At 33.7% G+C, this 27501-nt stretch overlaps 3 protein-coding genes across 5 annotated transcripts; 2 read left to right on the top strand and 1 right to left on the bottom strand.

Moving 5' to 3' along the window:
* Positions 1-124: 124 nt before the first annotated feature.
* Positions 125-3855, bottom strand: LOC114185927 (protein NRT1/ PTR FAMILY 8.1-like). 3 transcript variants are annotated; one of them, XM_028073892.2, is made up of 5 exons: positions 3790-3855; positions 2553-2729; positions 1849-2066; positions 1168-1718; positions 125-1085 (listed from the first exon to the last, which is right to left on the bottom strand). In XM_028073892.2, the coding sequence occupies exons 2-5, from the start codon at positions 2656-2658 to the stop codon at positions 260-262; spliced, it is 1701 nt and encodes a 566-aa protein (XP_027929693.1). In that variant the 5' UTR covers positions 2659-2729; positions 3790-3855; the 3' UTR covers positions 125-259. The 3 variants fall into 3 exon arrangements, with proteins under 3 accessions (XP_027929693.1, XP_027929694.1, XP_085529375.1); XM_028073893.2 differs by lacking the exon at positions 3790-3855 and adding an exon at positions 3646-3784; XM_085673249.1 differs by lacking the exon at positions 3790-3855 and having other exon boundaries at positions 2553-3527.
* Positions 3856-18303: 14448 nt separating this feature from the next.
* On the top strand, positions 18304-21024 carry LOC114183857 (laccase-4-like). Its single transcript, XM_028071017.2, has 6 exons — positions 18304-18481; positions 18603-18754; positions 18927-19171; positions 19265-19399; positions 19497-20429; positions 20564-21024. The coding sequence occupies exons 1-6, from the start codon at positions 18395-18397 to the stop codon at positions 20692-20694; spliced, it is 1683 nt and encodes a 560-aa protein (XP_027926818.1). The 5' UTR covers positions 18304-18394; the 3' UTR covers positions 20695-21024.
* Positions 21025-23082: 2058 nt separating this feature from the next.
* LOC114185365 (Duplicated homeodomain-like superfamily protein) lies at positions 23083-25588 on the top strand. The gene is made up of 2 exons (XM_028073046.2): positions 23083-24156; positions 24675-25588. The coding sequence occupies exons 1-2, from the start codon at positions 23732-23734 to the stop codon at positions 25108-25110; spliced, it is 861 nt and encodes a 286-aa protein (XP_027928847.1). The 5' UTR covers positions 23083-23731; the 3' UTR covers positions 25111-25588.
* The last annotated feature ends 1913 nt before the right edge of the window (positions 25589-27501 follow it).

The raw sequence follows: 27501 nt of genomic DNA, 5'->3' as shown, positions 1-27501 counted from the left end.
AAGAGACAACTCAAAATTCAATAAGTCAAATAAATTATATTTTATCCAATCAATGCACTATGTATTTTATCATTTATTTTACATTTTTTTAAAATAAGGTATTAGTTGTATGAAAAGGTAACCAGAAGCATCAAGAACAAACCCACTGGATTGGCACAAAAGGTCGTTGATCAAATCTCCAACATGTATACAAACAGTTGTTCAAGAAATTGTTGCAAATTCTATGATAAAAGTAGTGAACAATCTGCAGCAAATAGAGCTATTTCGCAGCCACCTTTTTGTACCTGTACCTCTTTGCAATCCAAAGAAACACAAGAAAATTGAGAACGCTGAGAGTGGTCAAAAGCCAGTAAAAGTAGTCAAGATGGCCTCTATTGAGATTGTCAGGGATCCAACCAAGACTTCCATGTCTTGTGGTGATCTTAGTAACAACGGTGAGAAGCAGTGTGCTGGTATAACTTCCCAAGGCATTAGTTGTAAGATACAGAGCCATACCAAAGCTTCTCATGGCATCTGGTGCCTCACCGTAGAAGAACTCTAAGGAACCAATGTTGGTGAAAACCTCAGCACATCCAACAATAAAATACTGTGGCACTTGCCAGAAGATTGACAAGGGGATCGTCTCAACATCATAGTAATTGTTCTTTCTGATAATGTCTAGACGAACAACTTCCAGAATGCCAGCAACAACCATGGCTATGATGGAGATGACAAGGCCAATTCCCATCCTTTGGAGTTGTGTGAACCCTTGTTTGTGGCCAGTGAACCTGCTTGCATATGGAACGATGATGCGGTCGTAAAACGGAGCCCAGAAAATGACACTTAGTGTGTCGAAAATGGTGAGAGATGCTGATGGGATTTTGAAGTGAGGGCCAACGTGCTGGTCCATTGTGTTGCCTTGTAGAACGAACATGGTGCTCATTTGTCCGTACACAGTTGCAAAGGCTATCAGTGATGCCCAAACCGGGAGTAAAGAGATCACTGATTTTAGTTCCTCAACTTGTGTCACAGTGCAAAGCCTCCAAGGATTTGGCAAACCTCTGCTTATGTCAGATTGGGTTTCTACCGCTGCCTTATCCAAACACCTACATGGAATCATCAACATGTTTTTGTGCTCAGAAAAGACACAAGAATATATAGAACATGCATAATTGTTTGATAACTCACTTGAAGCGGTTTGTGTGATCAAGCTTGCGGCTACCTTTGATGACAGATTCTACATCTACTGTCTCATGAAGAAGAGACTCATCTTCCGGCACTTGAATGTTGATTTTCCTTAAGACTGCAACTATGACTTGACAAATCCTTGTAAGGGGACTGCCTCCAGGTATTTGAAGTCTGTAGAGTCTACTGCCACCAAAGAAAAATATGATTGCAATCACCATTGCAACAGCAGGAACTCCAAAACCCCATCCCCACCCAACGTTCATCTGTATCCAAACTAATACCGAAGAAGCAACAAGTGCACCGATATTGATGGAGAAGTAAAACCAGTTGAAGAAAGAGCTCTTCCTTATTGTCTCTTTCTTATCAGAATCATCAAATTGGTCTGCACCAAAAGCTGAGACACATGGTTTGATGCCACCAGTTCCGAGAGCAATCAGGTAGAGTGCAATGAAGCAAGCTGAAGTTTGTGCTGATGTTGGATTGCAGCCATTAGCATCACACGATGGCTTTATTCCAGGCGCAGAAGCAGACAGTGTTAGAAGTATCATCCCCTGCATAGAAAACAAACATGCATTCACAAAATCTCATTCATATCATTTTTCTCAAACCATAGTGAAACTGAAGATATTGTTCTCTCAATTGAGCTGAAACTTGAAAGCAACATAAATAATCTGAACTTACAAGGGCATAGATAACTGAGAAACTGGCAATTGTCCAATATCTTCCTAGGTATGAATCAGCTAGAAAGGCTCCAATCAGTGGTGTGATGTAGCAAGTGCCAGACCAGGTTGTGACATTATTTGCAGCAGTTACATTTCCCTGATTGAAACGTTCCTGAAGATAGTTCACCAGGTTTGTACTCATACCATAGTATGCTAATCTCTCACAGCATTCATTTCCTGCCACAAAATGGTTTAATTAAGACTCAGCATCTATGTTGCCCGGATACGACACGGACACGGATACGTAGATACGGCTAAATTGAAAAAACATAGGACACGGGACACGGCGTGTATATACATATTAAGTTTGAAACTGTCAACTAACACATTGTCAACTAACACAAAAATAAATCAAATCTATCTATCTAATATCCAATATGCCAAAAGTAGTGATAGAATAAGATTTGTTCCTTATTTTAATCATCAAAATCATGTCAAAAATAAAAAAATATTTTTCAGATTGGACATAGTGTGTCCTACAAGTATTGTACCAGTGTTGGTGGTGTCCGATACGTATCGGACACGAGACACGCCATTTATGAGGCGTGTCGGAGCATCATAGCTCAGCATCTTAGGATCTTCATGTTTCAGTACAAGCATATGCACTAAATTTCAGAATATTATGCAATTTAAGCAACAAAATTAACAAAATGAAATCAGTACCAAGAATAAAATAGCAAGCCTTCCAATTTCCAGTCTTTTTCTTGTTGGCAGGTTTTCTGTTGATGGTAATGGTTCCATCTTGTGTGTATATGCCATCTTCTTCCATGGTGTAAATCCAATTTCCTATTTGCTGGTTCTTCTTTCTCTGTTATGTTATCCCTTCAAAGGCTCAGTCACCTACAAAAGAAAAATCAATTTCTTGGCTTTCTAAGAGAAGTGAATAGATGATTTTCATCACCATAGAAACATGGAGACAAAAATTGCAAATTGAATTGACCAATTGGGATATTTGGAATTAATAAAAACAGGAATAATGATTGAATATTAGAATCTGATATAGATAAAAGTGGACCCCTTAATTTCAAACTTCCACAACAAGTAGTGTCACGTTAGTTTGGGATACCACAAATTGATTTCTTTTGTCCTTTTTGCAGCATGCGCGTAATGATATCCCAATCACCCTAAAAACCTACCGCATGATAGCAACACTAAACAGAAACCATAAATTCCACCACCTTATGCGGAATGCATATTCCACTCTCTCATTATAAGAAAAAGATAAACAGTTGCAGAAAAAAAAATCTCTAAAACAGAACAAAAGGTTGTAAGATTGAGATTGGCTACAATTTTCTCCCCCTCCTTTTTTTTCCAGGAGTGAAGGCAGAGTTTTCACACTACCAAATGACACTAAAATTCATAGGATATGATGGAAAAAACTGAAGACTATAAAACAGAAAAGTCAAATAACCCAGTTTAAAGCAAAAAACAAGTGAGAGTAACGTGAAGAATTGATTTGTGGACCATGGTTTAAGATGAAAATAATAACACCCATTTAAAACTCAAAACTCCATTAGAGGAGTTACTTACCTCCCTCAGTACTCTTCAATCAGAAATAGAGTTTCAAACTTTCAATACATAATATAACACAAATTTGCACTAAAGATATCAGTATAAAATATCAAAGCAGATTACAATTTCTGATAGAAGAAAGTTGCTATAAACAACTAAAAATGCGAGCTTTCTCATACTACACAATGCAATAATATTTGAACATCCATGGAGAAACCAATAATCAATATTAGTTAAAACTCACAAGAATTGAAGAGACCCATCAAACTGAAAACCAAAACTGATGAGAAGAAAGAAAGAAAGAGAAGAACATAGAAAGAATGAATGGAAGTGCAGAAAAGTACGATTGAGGAATCTTATTAGTAGCACATGGGAAAGGTGTTTGCACCTTTGCAGAGACTTTGTAGAGAGTGACCGTGTAGTGCAAAATACGACCAACACTAGAAACCGCAGTGCCAAATATATATCACACTAACAAAAGTGTTTACGTATCGTGAAATTATTTGCGTCAGAACGCGTCACGCTTTTTCCAATAATGTTCACTTTTGTGGTCTCGTGTATCTTGTAAACTTCGTCATTTTTAGGTACATGTTCATTTTTATCAGTATTTAGGTATGTGTTTATGCATGAATAAGGACGAGTTTTTAGGATATGGAGATATTTCATTTTGGAAAAAGACATCATTTACACGTTTTTATTAATATTTATTATTTTTCCTTACTTTTTTTATTTTCTCGTATTTTTTTATTTATATTTGTCTGAGTGATAGGATTCAATTGCCTTCAGAAAGGAGTCAAACACTTATGTATATATAAATTTTTTTCGTGGTCTTTACATTTTTATTTTTCTTAAATGTTCATTGATGTTTTTCCTGTCCTGAATGAAAATGAAATATTCCCTTTAATCCATTTGTGTCCCTATTCATGCTATAAATACTTACCAAAATAAAAGAGGTATTAAAAGTTATAAATACTTAACAAAACAAAAACGCATAATATACATTGGTAAACTATAATTTAAATTAGTTGTTGTGAATTAGAAATATAATTATATATATTGTAATGGTCATGTAATTTATTTATTACGAATTTCAATTTTATAAGATAATTAAGTTTTATCTTGTTGGTCTAGGATAGAAGACTGATGTAGGGAAAGAACAATAGACTTTAGGTGTCCAAGAAACTAGAAGATTTGTCGTTACTATCAATGTTACAAGTATTTAAGGAAAACAAAATTTGTATAATTTTAACATTTACAGATAGGATAAAGATAGTTTAATCCATCTTTTTTATCCACTTTTAACTCACTCTTTCGATCATCATCAGATCATTTATTTTGATTTTTTTAAGTGATGTGATGTGATAATCTAATGGTGATCAAAGTAGTAGGTTAAAAATGAGTCAAAAAAAGTAAGTTAAAGTATCATTTTCCTTTACGGATAATAGAATTGCAAGACAGTTTGGATTTATACAACACTTCTCCTTAATCCAAAATATATAGTAATTTGAAGCCCAACAAGTCAGATCAAGCTTCTAAAACAGCTCTAGATTGATTTGTCTTTCTCGGGAAGAATAGGCCAAACTCTGTTGTACCTTTCAGAGATGTTTGAGTATGTGCTTAGTTATTTCTATATGTAGTGTGCTCAAGAGGTTCTTGGATATGAAATTGAGGGGTTAAGGTTCGAAGCACATGTTCTACAACCATGCACTCTTCTACACTTTCATCACAGGTTCGCATAGAATTAATCAGCATTTTCAGTCCACAAAAATACTCTTTAATTGTTTCTTCTTCTTTATTTTTGTCATGCAGAGGAGCTCGTATTGTCTTCTCAATTATTGTAGGTCTTCACCTTCTTTATCTTTCCAAAAATTTCGTATATATTTTTCAAGATGACCCTTGAGTTATATTTTTTCAAATGGGTTATGATTATATATATTAATCTTACACATTTAAGATATTTAACACCATTTTTATCCCAAAATTTTAAAATAATAGTTTTATAAGTTTTTATTTTTATATAGTGTTTAATTTTATTTATTATATTCAAGATGAGATTTTAACTCAAGTGGACTATTCTCGGCGTTCCTATACCTCTTTTATGCAACAACCTTTGATATTTTCTGAAAAAATATCGACGGTTACGCATTGATAAATAGTTGTAAATTAAGAGTTGGTAAAAAAAAAATAGTCAACTATCATTATTCTTTTAAAATTTTAAAAAAAGATTGGAGGTGCAGAAGAAAAACTTAGAAGTGTAGGGAGAAGTCCTCTTGTCATTTCTATTTGTGGCCTATAAAATAAATGTCAGTTGGGCCTTTTACTTCATTAGGCGCACTAGTCAAATTAGACATAGTATTTTCCTTTTTGCACCCCTATAATTTTTAACATGACTAATTTATTTGTGAAATATTACTCAACATGCTATGTTAAGTTTCACTCGTATATTGAGATAAATAAAAAAAGAATATGAATAACAATATCTTGATCAGGTTACCGATTTAAGTGTTAGTGTATACAAAATAATGACTTGATTTCTTATTATTAGATTTTGAGGTGAGTTAAAAATTTTATATTTGATGTAAACGAATAATATAGAAGTAAGAAAAATAATAAACTCATTATTTAGAGATTGAAACTTTTTTTTACATGCTTATGAAGTATTGATATTAATTATTTTTTAATTTTTTCTGTAATCAAAATTTAAATATAGATTCTATTTCTATTTCTATTTCAGTTTCTGGAAGTGATTTTGATTCGTATGTTCCTATGATATCATTAAAAGTTGTGGTGACTTTTTAGTTATATAACTCATAGTTGGTTTGAGTTTACTTATTTCATAATTTAGATATTTTATTTATAACTATTTTATGACCGTATTTTTTTGTACTTAATTTTATCCATATTTATATAAATTACTTTATCCTTTAAATTTTATATATATTTTTAATTTCATTAACTATTTTTAATTAAATTTTTAATTTTATTTTTTAGATCTAATAATCAATCTTATAATTTTAATAAAACATAGCTCTTAAAAATACTTTCATTTAAAAAGAAATCATAGAAATACTTACTTTTGAAGAATATTATGTTTTACTTGTATAAATATATAGAGAGAAGTGTGAAGGGTTAAATATCGTATTTGCCTCCGACTTATTTATTTAAATTGTATTATGTCTCTGTTTAAAATTATGTGCCAATTTTATCCTTTATAAAAGAATGTAAAATATCATGAACAACAAACATAACTATCGGTGTTAAGGTTTTTCTCTTCTCATTGCAACTACGACGTGCTTTGTACTTTTATCGACATTGGAATCTTTGTAACCATCATGGTGGCAAATGTCACCATTCCTTTCCTCTCCAAAAATACCTTCCCATTCCTAATAAAAATTACCATAATGTGAACCACGATTGGGAACGAGGTTCTCGACACCTCCAACAAATCATAACCGCACACATCCTCCCAACTATGAAATTTCTCCAAGACAGTCTCTTCTTTGTCAGCTACCAGTGACGAATTTTGATAAAAATTGTTGAGAGTCAAAATAATATATCAAAAATTTATATATTTAATTATTGTCACTAATAAAATAAAAATGAATACATAATTTAGTATATTAATAACTAAAAAATAAATCACACATATCTAACAAATTGTCAAAAGAAAAATCAATGATAATCAAACCACATTTAAAATTCAGTTATAAAAAACACAAAGTATAATATTTCTTTTCTATGTTCATAAAATAAAAAATTAACATACAAGAGGGTGATTAAATAAATGATTAAACTAATATTTTACTATCAAGTTAGACAAGATATGTAAGGCCCTTTTTTTTATTTCTGCCTTATAATTTTAGGGCTTGGCCTTTTAGTGGGCCTAAGGTCAACCCACTTAGTGACTTTAGAACCCTAACTGCCCTTTCACTTTCCATTATGCAATCACTTTGCAAAACATCTCACTCCTTTCTCTCTTTTCTCTAACAGAAAGCTCTGCTAGGGTTGAGTGAGATCTCATATTCTCTCTTTGTTGAACACTTCCCTCAAGTAAGTTAGACTCCATCTTTCTCTTCTTTTTTCATTTTGTTGCTCGATTTTTGTCTTGGGTCATCCTTATAGGCTTATTCTCGCTCCTATGGTCATGCTCTACAGTTGTTGAGTCTGTTCTTGGAGCTGAGGTGTCTCCGTTGTCAGTGTCTAAAAACCCCTCTCAAGCTTAGCTCTACTCAAGAGGTAAGGGAAGCTAGGGTTTTTCGTATTTTTCGTAAATCTGTCTATTTTTAGCTTTGCCTCGTATTTATATGGCTTGTGTGCTATTGTGGATGTATGGAATGCCTTGACATGTTGTTTGGTATGAAATGCATGTGGATGCATGTTTGAACAGTGGCGAAATTTGGTATTTTCGCCCAAGCGAGCTTGTCTCGCCTAAGCGAGAATACCAGAACCTTACCTTGGTTCCTGCTCGAGCTCTCGCTCAAGCGGAGAGCTTTCGTTTTGAGCGATGAAGCATCACGCTCAGGTGAGAGGGTCTCACCTAAGCGAGAACCTGTGGGTGCCTCTTGTGTTTCGCTTGGTTGTAGCTCAGGCGAGAGACCTCACCTTTGGGCGAAGAGCAGTCTCCGTCAGGCAAGAGGTCTCGCCCAAGCGAGAACTCACGAAACCTGTAGGGCTATCTGTTGGCAGTCTCGCCTAAGCAAGGGCCTGTGGCTTGAGCGAAATACCTCTTTTGCCTGAGCGAGGGTCCATGGCTTGAGCAAGACTGGTGCAGGAATTTGCTCTATGGTAGTTCTTTTCCATGTTCTTGGTTGTTAGTTGTATGATTGGTTGGAGTACCCTGTTTAAAGTATGAAATATGTGAATATGCATGTAATATTTGATTGTATGGACTGGAATTGATGAGCTTGGTATGAACACCAGTGCAGGAAGGGCCTTTGGCAGCGGTTGTTTATCATATTCTGCACCGGTTCGGGAATCGAAGCATATTGGGGCGAGGCCAAAAGAGCACTGCTTTTGGCCTCGGTTAAGAACCGAAGCCATAGAGTGCCCTTCTGCCTCGGTTCAGACGAACCCGAGGCCATAGAGCCCACCTTTTGGCCTCGGTTTTCTCTGCCACCCGAGGCCATATGAGCTTATTTTTTTTTTTAAATTCGATACCCTTTTTGGCCTCGGTTTTGGTTGCACCCGAGGCCATATGGGCTTCTTTTTTTTTTTTTTTAAATTCGAAACCCTTTTTGGCCTCGGTTTTGGTTGCACCCGAGGCCATATGGGCTTCTTTTTTTTTAAAAAAAAAAAATCGATACCCTTTTTGGCCTCGGTTTTGGTTGCACCCGAGGCCAAAAGTTTGCTTTTTGCTTCGGTTCTGGTATGAACCGAGGCCTAATACGCTGTTTTTTTTTTAATGCAGTTTCCGATTTGGTGTTATTCCCACATTTGAACCTGCAAATTTTATTCAGCACCCAGCACAGACCAGAATAGACCAGAACAGAATATTTTAAAACACATCTACAATTCAAATTCATTTAAAAGACAATTACAAATCTTTTGTAATCAACGTACATGTTCTAATCAATATTATGGTACATTTCAATTATATATTTGGCACATGCTATCCTACCAAACTTGATGGACTTTGCGGGAATTGCTGCAGGACTCTTGAATGTCCACAAAATAATAGATTAAGTTAAGTTAGTATATAAAAAGGAAATATTGCAAAGTATTCATTTTAATTCAAATATATATTACCGTTTCCCAATTTGTTGTGATACGAGCACGCACAGTGGTTGTCATCCATTGCATTATATAGTAACCGCACTCATATGAGCCGGTTTGTCTATTACACTACATTATATTAACAACGTTACAATTAATTAATGAAGAAAATCAAGCAAACAATCATGAAGATATGGATAGAAATATCAAACCTGGAGAGAACACCATACAAGATCTTTTGCCTTAGCCGTTGATCTCCCTAACAACATGTTATGTGCAGCAATTGAACTATGATATAGGGAATAAGTTAGGATATTTTTATATAACATGTCATATTCATAAGATTGATATTGAGGTTCTTACCAATCTATCACTTGTCTAAGATGGTTGGGGGGAGGGCGATGCAAAGAGCAAAACCACACAGCAAGGTTCTCCCTTAGGGAAACCACAAGTAACTGCCAATGACGCCTGATAAGAAAATAAATTCATTGTTATGCATTAAAATGACTTTTTATTATATTCATAAGTTAACAAATATGACTTACCCAGCAAGATAAGGGACAAAATAAATTTCTTTTCCACATTGAAAGCATTTGGTCACATATGCTTGAATGTCATCAAACTTGTTGCCTTCATGGGTGAGTTGGGGGTCTATAAACCCATATACATCATTCAGCCCCATAGTTTCAGTGACACCAGACAGATACCTAAACCAAAAATTGATTTGATATAAGTAAATACATAAATATATCAAATAACTATATATAATGACTAAAAGACTTACATCATCCATAATTGAATAATGGTAATATTGAGTTCTTCTTGTCCTCGTGCAAGCTCCAAGACATCTTGGGAATGCAAGTAAAGTGGGATGTCAAGATCTCTCCCAAAAATGTTAGACATCTTGTATCCCCTTATATCTAATTTTAAAAAAATGTAATTTTTTCAAAATGAAAACTCGGGGACAATACATAATTTACGTATTGAATCTCAAACGGGAAACTAAGGCTAACTCACATATAAGAAAAACAAACAACATGTTTTAACAAATAATTAATAAAATATATAAAGCAAACAACAGATTGGCATCGTAGGAAAATATTAGAATTAGGAACCTGGGAGCGCGTAAAAAGAGCAGATGACACTGGAAGATGATGCAATTCAACGCGTTCGAAAGCTACAAGAGATAACAAAAAACACAAGAGAAAGTCATAAGTAACAAATAAAAGCAAAAACAACAATTTCCTTAACATCATATATTACCTATTTAATTATAGTGTTTTTACAATTCTCTTAAATTGAATTCAGACTTAATGCTCTACGTCTGAAGACACAATGCTCTTAAATTGAGACTCAATCCTTTCACAAAATTAATCAAAACACTCCAAACAATTTCTATCTCAATCCAAATTAACACTCACAATAACTAAAATTTAAAATTAACATACACAAAAACAGAAAATCAAACATACACAAAAACAGAAAATCAAACAAAAACGCGTTGAAAATTTACCTTAAAAAAAACCGCGGCGCGACAATTGCGCAAAAGAACCAAAATGTTCGCATGGTGGTGGAGGGACGTCGGAACACTTGCAGAGAGACAGAGAGAGGGACCACTGTCGCAATAGCGTGGCCGGAGGCGAGACGACACGGCGGCAGGGGGCTGGCGTGGATTTCTCGCCGGAAGTCGCGGAGAGAGAACGCGAGACAGCGGCGGCTGGCGTGGATTTCTCGCCGGAAGTCGCGGAGAGAGAACGCGAGACAGCGGCGGCTCGCGTGCTCGCGTGCTTTTCTCGACGGGGTGGCAGTGGTGGAGGAGCGAAATGGAGGAGGAGCAGCGCGAGATGGTGGCCGGAATTGCAGAGAGAAATGGAGGAGAGAAATTGCAGAGAGAGTTGCGCGCGCGAGGAAGAAAGGGGCTGCTGTTTTGAGCCCTAATTAAACAATATGGCCTCGGTTCAAATTAGAACCGAGGCATATAACACCTTTTGGCCTCGGGTCCCTACCACCCGAAGCCTAAAACCACTTTTGGCACCGGTTATTGTCCCAATCGAGGCCTATAAGTCAAAACGAGAATGACATTTTTGAAATTTTGGGCATCCTTTTTGGCTTCGGGCCTTCTTAACAGAGGCCTAATAATGCTTTTGGCTTCGGTTTTTTTACAACCGAGGCCTATAACTGATTTTGGCAGCGGGTGGTAGGTGAACCGAGACATAAAAGTTGCCTATAATTGCAAAATTGCCACCGCGCCATTATAGGCTTCGGTTCCTGGCCAACCGAGGCCTATAAGGCGAGGTAGAAATCCAATTCTGCACTAGTGGAATATACGTATGAAACATGGTTGGTGAGACATGGCTATGGTATGGGTTGGACGTAATTCCATGAATCTCTTGGTGATATCTCATGGTGGTGCCTCATGTAAAGGACATAATTCCACAAATCGCTTGGCAAGAACTCATGGTGGTGCCTCATGTAAAGGACGTAATTCCACGAATCTCTTGGTGGAATCTCATGGTGGCGCCTCATGTACTGGACGTAATTCCACAAACCTCTTAGTAAGGTTTCGTGGTGGTGCCTCAGCGTATATAATTAGGCAAGGATTCAAGTAAGGATTGCATCCTGAAACTCTAAAGAGTCAGTTAGTCTCACGTAAAGCACACTGATTCAAGTGGTGAGAGTAGCAAGAGGCCCTAGTCAGGCTAACCTTGTGCGTGATAGGGTGAAACCCATTGACAATGGCTCTGCAGAGCAGTAGAGGCCACCACAAGTGCAAGCATCCAGTGAATCCGACCGATTATATGTATTCAGATAATTGAGTCTTAGAGTCTTGCTTATTTGTTATCACATGCTTGGTTGAATTATGTGTTCTTGACTTTTAAATTGTATGTTCAATTGTATGATAAAATTTTTTTACTCTAGCTTACCCTTTCTGTTTATGTGTGTTGGTCTCCTTGTGTGGTTTTTCCTTTTTGCAATGATCACCAAATCCCTTGGTGTGAGCAGATATAGGAACTCTTGGTGATCGCAGTGTCGACGAGAATGTTGTAGCTTAATTGGGCATGGTTTGGTGTTGGGCTCACTGTTAAGCCCACGTTGAAGAGTTATTATTATGTTTTGATCCCTTACTTATGAGCAAGCTTTTGGATATCCGTTGAACCTTTTAATGTTGTTCATGGCATCTTGGTGTGCCTAGTCTTTATTTCAGTTCATTCATGGATAACTATAATGCTTGACGCTTAAACTCCATGGCTTTGGTCTTTATATTATATTCTATGTGATGTTTCATTTAAGTAAGCTTATTTATTAAATGAGACGTTACAAGAGAGAATTACATTCTTCTTTATTTCTTCGAGAATGGAAGAAAACCGCTAAGAGATGAGAGAAAAAATAATAGATCTTTTTTTCTTCAAAAATAAAAGAAAATAGGTGAGAATTTTTTTTTAGAAATTCAAGACATATAATTGAACTACAATTAAAATTCAGTTATAAAAAAACACACAACATAATATATTTTTTCTTCTATGTTCATAAAATAATAAATTAATATAAAACAGACTCATTAAATAAATTATTAAACTAATATTTCAGTATCAAATGAGACCAAAGAATTTCCTTCTTTTTTCTCCCTCGAGAATGCAAGAGAATAGAGGAGAAATAAGAGCAAAAATAATAGCTTTTTTTTCTCTTCAAAAACAAAAGAAAACAATTGAGAATGACATCTGAGAACAATTTATGAGAAACTCAAGACCTATAATGGAACCACAATTAAAATTTGGTTATTAAAAAACACACAATACAACATTTTTTCTTCTATATTCATGAAATAAACAATTAATATAAAAGAGGATCATTAAATAAGTTATTAAACTAATATTTCACTATCAATTGAGACTAAAAAATTATCTTCTTCTTTTCTCTCACGAGAATGGAAGAGGACATAGGAGAAATAAGAGCAAAAATAATATATTTTTTTCTCTTCAAAAACAAGAAAAAACATGTAAGAATAGAATATGAGAACAATTAGTGAGAAACTCAAACCATAAAAAATAAAAAATATCTTGCTAAATATTTTTATTCTTTATTTTTTATTATATTTAATTCTATATTTTATTATTTATTAACATTAATTATTATGTTTATAAAAGAAATAAAATATTTGATTTAATCATCTAATTTGTAATATATTTTTTAATATCCACCATTGCCAAGTGAAATGTTTTCTAAGTTCCCACCCATCCCTTTATCTCTCACCTTCACCTTTCATGTCCACTTATGCCAGCTCCAAATCAACTCCACCAACCACCACTACTAAGTTTATCACCTCATGGCCCACCTCTAAGGAGAGTTACAGTGAAGAGAGAATGGGGAGAGAGAATTGCAATGAGGAGAGGTTAGCTGCAATTTGTTGCGATTAACATTTAACATTCTTTTATAAAATGTATGGATGAAATTGGTACTTACTTTGAAACAAAGATGAAATACAATTTTAGTTAATAGTTTAAGAACGAAAAACACATTTAACCCGAAGTATAAATTTGTGAAAGAATATATATTACGATACTTTTACTCTATTTATTTCATTAAAATTTAAGACAGCATTTTAGGCTGGTTCTCCATCATATGAAGTTATTATAGACTTGTGGGTAATTTCCTTTAGTTATAGGTTCGAGTGAAACTAACATTCAAAAGTTTTAATTATTTAAAATTCTAAATTTTATTTAAACTTTAATAATGTTTTTGGATTAGGCAATTTAAAAGAGTAATTTATTTATTTGACAAATTTGAAATTCTTTGAAACAAAATGGGTTGTTTGGATGAGGAAATTAAAAATAAATTGAATTTTAAGAAGGTATTTCAAATAATTACAACAATAGAATTTGAAATTCACTCAAAAAGATAAAAAAATTGAAATTTCATAAATAGTCACTCCTTCGCTATTAGAGGTGTCAATATGACCATGACCCTTGGGCCAGACCCATGACTCATGGCCTATGGCCCACTAGACCAACTTAGGTTAACCGTTGGCTAGGCTAACTTAGATTGACCTTCGACTCCAACTGACTCAGCTTGACCTATGGTCAACTTGGCTCGACCTTCAACTCAAAATGACTCGACTCGATTTTTCAGCCCAACTGACTCAAGTCGACTTTTGGCTTAGGTGCCATGGATCGCCTTCACCCGAACCAACTCAAGTCAACCTTTTGTCCAAACTGACTTGCCTTAACCTTTGGCATGGACCAACTCATGTGGATCATTACCCGGGCTGACTCAGGTCAACCTTTGGCCCGAGTTAACTTGCCTTGACCTCTAGCCCGAACTGATTCAACTCGATCATTTGATACAATTGACTAAAGTCGACCTTTGTTGACACAGTTGACCTTTATCTTGGTCGACTCAAGTCGAACTTCGACATATATCAACTTACCTCAACCTTCAATTTGAGTCAAGTCGACTCGAGCTGATTGTCGCTCAAATTGAATGAGGTCAACATTTAAATTCATATTTTAAATATAATTTTTTTTTAAACAATACTAAAATTCGGTGTGAAGTGTGACCTTACCGAGAGTGAAATCTCACTCCAACGAGACACTTTCATTGGGAATAATGTTTTTAAAACAGTACTTCTATTATTAGTCTGTATTAAGAAAAAAGATAATAATATCTTAAATACTACTTATTTTTTGTTATTAATCGTGTTTTAAAATACAATTTTTTTATCCAAATTTGTATTTTAAAACATGACTTATTAGGTTATTTGTTTTAGAAAATTTGCACATAAATGTAGGAAAAAACTTTTAAACATGAAATTCTAAAAAAAGAAAATACTATTGAAGGGGTTGGTTTAGAAAAATAATTAATATTAATAATACTTAAAATGGCTGAATATTTATTGGTAAAAGGTGTTACTAGAAATGATTGTATAACTATGAAAAGAAAAAAGTAATATATTATTTTCATTAAAATCTTAATTATATTATGACATCCTTCCGTAAACTTCTATTTTAATTCAGAATGTCAAATATATTTGCACCCTCTCCCATGGTAATGCTTGGTGAAGAGCTTAGCAAAAACATATATTTTTCTAAATAATTTTCTCCTTAAAAAGTATAAATATTTTAGTAGAATTTAAAGGAAACTTTTTTAACTTCATATACTGACACACAATCATTTTTTTTTATTCAGAAACATTTTGTTAACTCCTGATTTGGTCTTTTACAAAATTTATTGGAGAGAGACATAATTTATCTTGGTTTTCTGAGTGTTTATCAAAATTTCACATTGAATAATATGAAGAAAGTAGTAGAAAAATACTATAAAAGTAAAATGTTAGTTTTGGAATTGTTACCACAATTCAATAGGCTTTTTAGATGTATGAGGAGTTTTGATAGTTGTGTATCATTGTAAGGTTTGCCATTTTTGCCAGAAAAATTACACTATGAAAAGTTTGCGATTTCGGTGCACAAAAAAATTACACTATGAAGGATTTACAATTTTTGTTCACAAAAAAATGGCACTATAATTAAATTTTTTGTATGTTTTTATTTATATTTTTCTGCTCTTATTTGTGGTTGTGCTTCCATCAAAATTATTTTTTAATGAATAATTTCCGAACACTTATTATATAAAGAGTCTAACTCATACATATAAAATAATATATATATATATATATATATATATATATATATATATATATATATATATCTTTAACGCAAAATCTAGGATCATAGATTTTCTTACTCAACTTTATCATTTACAAAAAAAAAAAAAAAAAAAAAATATATATATATATATATATATATATATATATATATATATAACTTAAACTCTTACTTAAATTCTTAATAAATACAATTCTAAATAATCACATTTATTTAACTTTGAAACAAACCCGCTGTGAAAAACAAGTAATAACACTTATTTAATTTTGAAACAAACCCATAATGAAAAAAGCAACATCTACTATATATAGTATAGAGTGACGAAAATAAAAAGGATCATAAATTATGAAACAGAAAAAGAGATGATCCATCTTTTCATCTCTTTGGTTTAGACTTTATCTGCAATCAATGTTAGATATTCAAAGAATAAAGCTCCTACTATCATTTTGGTGTTAGGAAGCAATTGCATGAGGTAGACTAATTTGTAACCAGTTGTTGACCATAAACCTAAATTCATAATTATCATCTTTCTTTAACTTTACTAATTACTGAGTAAACCAATGTGTGACATTTGTGTTTGTCTGTTACTTACCCAAACAAAAAAGATGGAAAAAGAAGCTGAAAAAGGTGACAGAGCTTTTACTTCCCAAAACTTAGATTATTGGTTTGAACAACAATTCATGATGTGTACATTTCATACAATCTGCTTTCTGAAAGCCATTTCTCAACTACACTTTAATTTGTGATCTAAGCATTCCACATAAGTAACCATCTTCTAGTTCCTTCGCCTTAATCATATCTTTACTCATTAATAATCACCATTTAGATTTATAATAATAATAATAAAAAAAAAGTTAAATTAATCATGTTAGCACATTAACTTGTTTTATCAATAATAAAATGAAGTCGTTTGGGTTATGATACAATACAATATATAAGATATGATAATCATTCTATTTTACTTTAATTATTCATCATCCTATTTTACTCTAGTTATAATTGTTTGGTATTATTTTATCACTATGTTTATGCAGTGTATTTTTTTTTATTTATTTAAGAAAAAACTACATGACACTGGATAATCGACTTTTTTTATTTACCATGTTATAACCATCTCACCACTGGCCATTTTTACTATACCATCACCATAAAGTTTATTGTGTCATTTTCACTTCATGTATATCATTTCTACTATCATTATCATTATAACAAGGAGATAATCACATTATTGTTACAATCGTTATCACATTCACAATTATTTTGTATCATTAACTTTATCATCTTTATATATTTGTTATAATTATCATGATTACATAGATATTAAAAATATATTATTGAATAAAACTTGACTATCAAAAATTAAACACCCATCCGCACACACAAAATAAGTATAAGATATGAAAAAATATACCTCTTATTTAATATTGTTTTTTATTATTTTAAATAAATTATTCTGATATACTTTTATTTCATTTGAAACATTTTTTATTTAATTATTATTTTCCTATATATGTTTTAAGTTATTTAAATATATAAAAAATTAAATTATTTTTAAATACAAATATCAATGTATACTTGAAATAAAGATATAACTGGATAATTTAATTTTTTATGTAGTGTTACACTTGCCCAATTTATAAATGGATTAATTAGTTACATTATCAGTTATAAGTAACTATATTGCAATATAGTATTATACTGTAAGTAGTTATTGATACGGCGGTGAAGTAAACTAGTTGCTAATAGAAACAAGTCACTCTTATGTTTGTTGGTGCTGCTTAAGTATGATTAGAATTCTCATTCATAAAAACAAAGACTTACAGTATAAAAGTTTTAAACTGAAAATGTATAGTGTCATGTGTTTTTCATTGATTCATCATCCATTTGTTAAATATAAATGTAAAAAGTATAAAAGAAAATAAAGGAGCAATTTTCATTCAATATAAGTGATAATACAACTCAAACCCTAAAAATGATACAATACTATTGAAATCAATAATTACTTTCTAACATGGTTAGAGAATTAACAAAATATTGAAACTTAAATAAGGGTGAACAGAAAAAACTAATGGTATTAATGAGTAATTGCATTGTATTAGCAAGTTATGTCACGTAAAAAAAATTACAATTCTTATCTAAGCTGTAAGAATTGAAAAATCAAAATACATTAAACAATACAAGTTTATTCAATAATCTTAACTAAAAATATACGCATAGTAATTGGTTAACAAAATATTTATTAATTAATGGCGGCAAAAGAAAGAAATATTTGAAGTTCAGAATACAACCAACTAAATACCTCTAGGAGCTGTATTTATCAGAAAAAAACTTCCAGAAGAACATACATATGTATTTCCATTGCAAAACTTTATGTGATATGCAAGAAATAATGAGTTAACATGGTTTTCTTTCTCTTTCCCCCTAAGCCTTCGTTTCCAAGTATATGCCTCCATCATTCACCTAAAAACCAAACAAGAAGAACCAGGAGGAAGCAATTTCAGCCTATATAAGGGTGCCTTGGAAACTCATGCATGAATGCACTTAAGCACATAATAAGTTATAAGACAAATATAAGTTATTTAACACAAGAGTCAGGAGCTAGGGCTGTGAAGACTGAACAAAATGGACTCTTGGGTTAGAATGTTGTTTTTCATTGCTTGCATTCTTCCTCCTTTGGTTGAGTGCAAAGTCAGGCACTACAAATTCAATGTAAGTATGCCATTATAGTATTCTTTCAATGTAAGTACATAAAACTAAGATATAGTTTTAAGTAAATTTTTACTCAAGCCAAGTGGTAAAGGACTTTACTTTGTTCTGGTAATGGGTGCAGGTGGTGCTGAAGAATACCACTAGACTGTGTTCAAGCAAATCCATTGTCACCGTTAATGGGAAGTTCCCAGGACCCACTCTTTATGCCAGGGAAGATGATACAGTGCTGGTCAATGTAAGAAACCTTGTCAACCACAATGTCACTATCCATTGGTGAGACTTCATTTTTTTTTATTGCTTCAATTTAGATGCAAGAAGTACTGTGGAGAAAAAAAATGTAGCTATGATTTGAGAGTCAATCATCATAATAAATACACATATTAATATTATCCAATACTAAGCAAAATATTGAATGCTAAGTGGAAGACTATAACCATCTGGGCAGGCATGGTGTGAGACAGATAAGAACTGGTTGGGCTGATGGACCTGCATACATCACACAGTGCCCAATTCTTCCAGGACAATCATATGTGTACAACTTCACCCTTACAGGACAAAGAGGAACACTTCTTTGGCACGCTCATGTTAATTGGCTAAGGTCAACTCTCCATGGTGCCATTGTTATCTTGCCAAAGCGTGGTGTGCCATACCCTTTCCCCAAACCAGATAAAGAGTTGGTGGTAATATTAGGTAAAAAAATCAAATCTTTAGCCACTGTCCTCCACTCATTTATTAGTCCCATAACCATTTAAAATTATAATTCATTATGGTGATAAACTGTAGGAGAATGGTGGAAATCTGATACTGAAGATGTTATCAATGAAGCTCTTAAATCAGGATTAGCACCAAATGTCTCAGATGCTCACACCATCAATGGACTTCCAGGGACTGTTTCTGTGGCTATTTGTTCCACACAAGGTATATATGTTGTGCTACTTTTCACTTCTATGGTTTTCAATTTTCCTCAAGTGCTACTAACTACAGGTATGCTTGGTTGAATATGAAATATAAGCAGATGTGTACAAGCTTCCTGTGGAAAGTGGCAAGACCTACCTATTGAGAATCATCAACGCTGCACTCAATGAGGAGCTTTTTTTCAAAATTGCTGGCCATTTATTCACTGTGGTTGAAGTTGATGCCTCATATGTAAAACCTTTCAAGACTGACACTCTTTTAGTAGCCCCTGGCCAAACCACCAATGCCCTTTTAACCACTGACCAAAATTCTGGTAAATACACAATTGTAGCTTCTACTTTCATGGATTCTCCAGTGGTAGCTGTGGATAATTTCACTGCTACAGCCACTTTGCACTACACTGGAACTCTTGCCACCACTCCTACAATTCTCACCACACCTCCTCCAAGAAATGCCACACAAGTTGCCAACAATTTCACCAAGGCTCTTAAAAGCCTTAATTCCAAGAAATACCCTGCAAATGTTCCATCAACAGTTGATCACTCACTTCTCTTCACTGTTGGATTGGGGATTAACCCTTGTCCATCTTGCAAAGCTGGAAATGGAAGTAGAGTAGTGGCTGCTGTCAATAATGTGACATTTGTGATGCCAACCACTGCATTGCTTCAAGCACATTACTTCAACACTCCGGGGGTGTTCACCACTGATTTCCCCGGCAACCCTCCTCAAGTTTACAACTACACGGCGACTCCGGCGGCGGCGAGTTCCCAGACCACAAATGGCACCAAGGTTTACAGGCTACCGTTCAACTCCACAGTTCAGGTTGTTTTGCAGGATACTGGAGTCATTGCTCCCGAGAGCCACCCAATTCATCTTCATGGGTTCAATTTCTTTGTTGTTGGATCAGGTGTAGGAAACTATGATCCCAGAACAGATGCAAGTAGCTTTAACCTTGTAGATCCTGTTGAGAGGAACACAATTGGAGTGCCAACTGGGGGATGGGTTGCTTTCAGATTCAGAGCAGATAATCCAGGTAAAACATCTTGAACTCATTCACGATCAAAATTTGAACCGAGTCCTACGACGGATTCAAAAAATGTTGAGGCTAATGATTATGCAGTGCTAATCTCTTCATATTAACTTGAACTAGTTTCGTATATTTGACAGGAGTGTGGTTCTTGCACTGCCATTTCGAGGTGCATACAACATGGGGGTTAAAGATGGCATTCTTGGTGGACAATGGGAAAGGTCCTAACGAATCACTTATACCCCCACCAAATGATCTTCCAAAATGTTGAGACTTTAAGCCATTAATAGAATAGCACAGAAACAAGAGAAGGCCTTCCTTTGCAGAAAGAAGCTTTGGAAGGATACAGAGAAGCCAGGCAAAAGAAGAGAATGAAAAGGGAGGGTGGTTGTTTAATAAGATGTTGTCCCAATTGTTTTTTGAGTAAATTGGAGCATTTCTTCACACTCGTTCTGTAAATTGGAGCCAGCATTTTGGTTTTCTTTGCACATACACTCTTTTTCTTTATTTTTGTTAAAGCTATGCTGATCTTATGTATCGAGACCAATGAGTGCATACTTCGGTTACTAATTGAAATAAAAGTGTTACCAAATTTCATTCATTGTAGGGTTCATTAGCATCTCAGAACTGTTACCTTTGGTTCTTGGTCGTTCGTTCACATGCTTAACTGTTCTTTGTCGATCTCTGCCTTTGGCTGGTGAGGCTGTTGATACCACTTTCAGGAACTTTGCCTTTTTTTTTTAATGTCCTTCTGTGACACTATTCAAAGCGTGACCCCAAACATGTTGACACATTTATTTACAAATTCAGCCTCCAAATGATCGATCTTTGAATTGCTGCAGTTCCACTTGATGAAAGATACTCTACTGATGTAACTCTTTCCTAATCGACATGGTTCCTTCTTTATAATAAATTGTCATACAAAAAATATAAAAGAAATTATATTTTTATGAGATATATACTCTCCAATATGAAATAGCTTATTGTTGAAAATTGAAATATCTAAAGTTGTTCATATACCTATTTTCTTCTCTTCTCTTGTTTTTTTTTTTTTTTGTTTTTTAAGTAAACAGCACAAAGATACTTTAAATACTTTTTTCAAGTTGTATTTCCCTTGAAAGAAGTAAAGAAAATCAATAAAATGCATGTGGGGTTTAGTAAGAGAAAATCAAATTTATTAATCACGAAAAAAAAAACCTTAGACAAACAACCACCCACAGTTTCGACATCTAAGCTGGATAAAGATTATATAAGAAAAGGGTTTGTGATTCTCATACTTTTGTTCATAAGAACATTGGGAAGTGGGAGCAAAGAGAAGTGTGATAGTGGTGTACAAGTGTAAACCATGAACAACGAGATTGCCATGTTGTGGTTAGGATGATCCATGGAAATTATGTAACACGATTTGATCGACAGTGGAACCTTTTTTTACTATTTTCTTTTGTACTTTGATTGTAAAATATTCTTAATTATGTCTCTCTTTTCCCTCTCACATATTTAGTTCGTAGTATTTATTTACATTAGTTGAATTTCATTTAAACATTAAGGATTTTTACTATAATTTCCATTAGTCTGCTATTACAAAACGAGATCGTGAATAGACCGGTGAGACAACTCATCCAATTATTATTTTTTTGTTATTTTAATTTTTGTATGTGTTATATACACATTAAAATTATATATAGTGGAAAAGTATTTCAAAATTAAATTTTAATCTTTGACTAAAGTATTTTGTATTAATTTTATATAACAGAATAGTTAAACACTATTCAAAATCATTAAAAAATTACAAGAAAAACTAGTTAAATTAATTAAATTCATAACTAAGATCAAATCATAAATTATATTTATTACAAACCTAATCATAACAGATTAAATAATTAATTTGCATTGAAAGGAAAAAATGATACAAGAAACTCATTATTATTAAAAGGAATTTTAAATGAAATAGAATTATATGAAAAAAATTACTAAAACAAATGTAAAGCTCGTAAAATCACAACAACCACTTGATCAATATTTTGAAAACACCATCAATTTCATCCTTAAATTTCATGTTACTTTCTCTCCTTAAAAGTCTCCAAAGTAAAAACGAAATGCGTTTTACTTTTTTTTTTACTTCCGTTCAAACGTGATTTTAGTCTTAAAACTTTTGAATAAATCTAATTAATAGGATTTTTGACATTTTAAAATCCTCAAATTTTTTATTAAAATGTGTTCGCACTCAATTATTATTGGCAATTTTTAACTATTACAAAGGGCATACTTGTATAATTTTACACTGAAATCTTCAATCTAAAAATTAATTATTTTAATTCGTATGCATGTATTTTTTTTAACTCGTTTAAATTCATAAAAAAAAATAACTTTAACTTAATAGTTATAGTCTTACACGTTAAGAACGAAATCAGATTAAAAAATGTATACCAAAATGCTAAATCAAATAGTTTTTAAACACGGGAAAAAAATCCTATGAACAGAAAAAATAGTTTCATAAATAGCATAACCAAAAAATTAACAGTGGGTCATGGACTGTTTAGCCAACCTCAACGTTGCTCTCTCATGTCTCCATTGTCAATGTGTTCATGAGTTTGACAGCGACACCTTCATCGTCTCACTCAAAACCCAAACCAAAGATTGTTAGTGAGTCACTGTCACCTTATTAGTCTCACTCTCAGCCCCCACAAACATCCTCTGCACCAATCACAACTCAACCCTTTTGACTATCTCTCTCCTCTTCTCTGTTCCATAGATCGCTGTCTTTCAATCACTTCACACATTTCTCTTCACTCCTCCTTCTACCACTCTCTGCACTGCACACACCTCACACCCCACACCCACTTCTATTTCTCTTCAAATCTCCACCTTTTTGCTTTTCCCAGTTGCCCCCTCTTTACTGTTTTTGCTTCTACCAAAGATTCTACCACCAATACTCCAATACTACTTAGATACGTGTATCTTCTATGCTCTTCACAGCCCTACCAATTATTGAGTGTCACTCTATAATTTTTATATGGGTTTAGCCTTTTCTTTTCGCCTTTGGTTCCTATGCTGATTGTTTCCTCTTCTCTTAGATCTGAAGAGTTTCTTGCGGGTTTATGCTTTGCCCCTCATTGATTCTCTTCAGTTTTCGAACAAAGTCTCTTTGGATTTGGATTCCTTTGTCCAATATAACCTCCTATCCCGTGCATTCCTATCTCGGGTATCTCTCTCTCTTTGAACTTTTCTAAGAGAGAGAGAGAGAGAGAGAGTTGATTTCAAAAGCTGTTGTTTTGACCTGCTGGGTATGTTCGATTGTCAGTGAGATCATGAATAGGGCAATTGAAGTACTGTCTCCAGCCTCCTATCTCCAAAATTCCAACTGGTTGTTCCAGGAAAGCAAGGGAGGAGGATGGACTGCGGAAGAGAACAAGCTGTTCGAGAATGCTTTGGCTTACTATGATAAGGACACCCCTGATAGATGGATGAGGGTGGCAGCCATGATTCCTGGGAAAACTGTTGGTGATGTGATCCAACAGTACAGAGAGCTTGAGGAAGATGTGAGTGTCATTGAAGCAGGTTTGATTCCAGTTCCTGGCTATACTACCAGTTCTTTCACATTGGAGTGGGTTAACAGTCAAAGCTATGACGAGTTCAAGCACTTTTGTGCTGTTGGTGAGAAAAGGGGTGCATCCACTAGGCCATCTGAGCAGGAAAGGAAGAAAGGAGTGCCATGGACTGAAGAAGAGCACAGGTATTTGAATCCATCTCATCACCTTCTTTTGGTGATCCCAATTTAGATCAATGTTCAAATTTATGGTTGATTAATCGTTAGGATGCTAAAAGGCTTTCTATTTAAGTTGTTTAAGTAATTTTTTTAAAAGGGATAAGCCACTGCGATTTTCTTTGCAATTTCAAGGTTTTTGAGGTCTTTTGGACTACAATTATGGCCACATCAGATGCATTCATCTGTTCTTCCCTATCAACTGCATTTATCTGTACTTTCCTATCAACTGTTTGTCTGTAAATACTATCAAGAACTGTAACAAAACGGTAACTGCTATATAAAAGCCTTGTTTATAGGTTATCTTGGGATGTTTGATTTATGTGTTTGTTTGGTTGAGTGTTTATACATATCTGCCTGATTTTTATGTTATTTTACCCTCGGAAAATGTTTCTCGTGTTGGTGTCTTGCATTTGCATATCTGCCTCATGTTCAGGGTTTTTGCTATTTGCCTGTTCTGAAGTCTTTGGTTGTTGAAAAAAACACAGGCAATTTCTGCTTGGTCTGAAGAAGTATGGTAAAGGGGATTGGAGAAACATTTCAAGGAACTTTGTGACCACAAGGACACCTACCCAGGTTGCAAGTCATGCTCAGAAGTACTTCATCAGGCAGCTTACAGGGGGGAAGGACAAGAGGAGATCAAGTATCCATGACATCACAATGGTGAATCTCCAAGAAACAAAATCTCCTTCATCAGACACTACCAGGCCTTCTTCACCTTTACAGAATCAGAAATTGTCTAGCATGGTGAAGCAGGAATATGATTGGAAAACGCCATGTGATGACATGCCTTTTGTTTTCAACTCAACAAATGGAAACATGTTCATGGCAGCACCACTGCATGGGATTTCCTCGTATGAATCTAGACCACAGGAGCATAATCTACTTAGACAATCTCCATGGATGCCAGTTTTCACCTTGTGATACTAGTGTGCAAATACAATTGATCTGTGCATCTCATTCAGGGTTTAGAGTTTTGAAGGTACTAAAAGTTTGAATTTGAACCCTTTTCAGCGATGTTGGATTGCTTCATAGATAGTTTGTGTGAATATGTTGAGGAGGGACTGGAGTTAGTCCTTAGTAACTAGAATGTATGTAGAGATTAGTTGGAATCTTGTTCTGACATTAAGATTCTGAAACTAGTCTGTCTGAGGAGTTAAGTTTGGTGATGATGTGTAATATGATTTTCAGATTACATGTTTGGTAATTTGATTGTAGCTAGATTGAAAGCTTGAGTGAGCTTTCATCTGATGTTCATCTTCCCATAGAGGCAAGAGTTGTCTGCAGATTGCCCTTACCTTTTTGAAAGATGGTTGAAATAAATATTGAGTTCCAAGTTTCCATAAAGAATTAAATAAAAGCATCAATCATGTTGATGCAGTAGTGGTGTAATATAAAGCAATTTGGAGTGTTAGTTTTTATTAGCTTAACAGGATTGTATCTAAAGCCATAAATTATGATTATAGCAGAGCTTTTTGAAATGTGGTGAGGAATTGGACAGAACTTTGGTCCTGGTGTACCAAAAAAAATGTGTGATCAATCATAAAGCATTTGATATGAAACATAATGTCTTGGAACCATTAGTTGTACAAGTTGGTGGACATTAAGATCTAAGGTGAAAGTCCACAAATGTGCAATAGTTTATTGTTGAATGTGCTTTCCCTAATTAAAGTCCACGAGTTACTTTTGATTAATTTTATGCTCATATTGCTGACAATTGGAGTATTGATCTTACGTGGAGAAGGAGTATTGACAGTGAAGATCGAAGGAGAATTGTAGTGGGGAGAGTTAATTATGATAGGGAGGAATTGTTCACTCACATGCTTTTCTTTTTAGGCAAGTGGAAGCAGTTGATTTGAGCACTAAGCCATGTCATCATATGCTTGGTCCAGAATTGCTGAGTCACGCTGCATTTCTTCGTAGTGATACATAAATGTACTCTTGTGCTTTTCATGATTCCGTGCAGGAAAAGTTCCTTCAAGGTACTTTTCTCTCGGATATATAAATGTGCACTTGTTTCACATTTTAAATTATCATTTATTTTACAACTTAATATGCATACATTAACAGCTCCAATGTATGTGTTAATTTTTTTCTGTACTTATTTTATTTAATAAAATTCAATTGTATTAATACTTTTTGAAAAATTTAACACCCTTTAGAAATAGACTGTGTCAGATTTTTTTTTTTTGTTTTTTTCTTTCTTCTCCTGTTTCCTCCACCATCCACCACCTTTTTTTTTTCCTTTCTCCCTTTCTTCCTTACCATCTACCTTCCACCACCCATTTTTCATTTCTCCTTCTTTTCTCCATCACCCTTCCACTAGCATTTTTTCTCTTTCTTCTTCTTTTAGGTTTCTTTACCCTCCACAATTTTAACCCTCCATATCTGTTTCTATTCTTATTTCATCCTTCTACCTCAAGTCCCATTCATTCTTTCTTTTTCTTTTCAAATCCCTTCGATTTTTAGATTGTATTATTAATGTGAGTATTGAGTTGAAATAATGAAATTGAAGGAAAATGTCTTCTGAGAAGAGTGCATGGCTGAGGATCTTCATCTATTCGCATACCATCTATTTGCAAAGCACGCGGATAGTAAATCTATAAATATGAAAGATGTCGTACTTTGTGGTAGTTTCGTAACCTTTGAGTGGTGATGGAAGGTGTGTGGTGGAGAAGAGAGTAATGGTGAAAGATGAAGGGAGAAGAAAACAAAAAAAAAATAAAAAAAGAAATTAAATTAATGACATATGATCAGGTCTCAAACGGTGTTAACACTAATTTAAGTAAAAAAATGACTACTTTCAATCTTTTCAAGTAAAATGGAGACCAAATAAAAGAGAAAAGAAACTTAAAAACATATCGAATAAATTTCATAAATATTGAGATCAAAATATTAATTAAATCTTAAACAAACTATTTTAGTTCATAGAAAAAAGTTATTTAATATTTTTTATTTTTTCTTCCAAAAAATATTTATAGAAAAGCTTGTTTAACCAGAAATGAATTCACGATTACACTATTAAATATTCTTGATCACAATCATTATGTAATCGGTTGACATTTGTTATTCGATGACAAAGACCAAAAATAAAAATAGTAAAAAAAAAATTCAAGAATTTTGACCACCAAATTTTTTTATTAATAACTAAAAATATAACTCTTAAAAGGTTTAGGATAAAATAATAATAATAATAATAATAATAAAAATAAACTATTTACTTTATCTTTTTCATAATGAAAGTATGCATTAAAGAATTACACCCGAAATAAAAGTTCATTTTCAGGTAGTGAAAAGCACCAACAACACTTAAAA

The sequence above is a fragment of the Vigna unguiculata genome, chromosome 5 (assembly GCF_037176805.1).
Source record: "Vigna unguiculata cultivar grain cowpea cultivar isolate G323 ecotype 2 chromosome 5, ASM3717680v1, whole genome shotgun sequence".
NCBI classification, from domain to species: domain Eukaryota; kingdom Viridiplantae; phylum Streptophyta; class Magnoliopsida; order Fabales; family Fabaceae; genus Vigna; species Vigna unguiculata.
The sequence above is the reverse complement of the archived record's forward strand: the minus strand, read 5'-3'. Positions and strand labels throughout refer to the sequence as shown.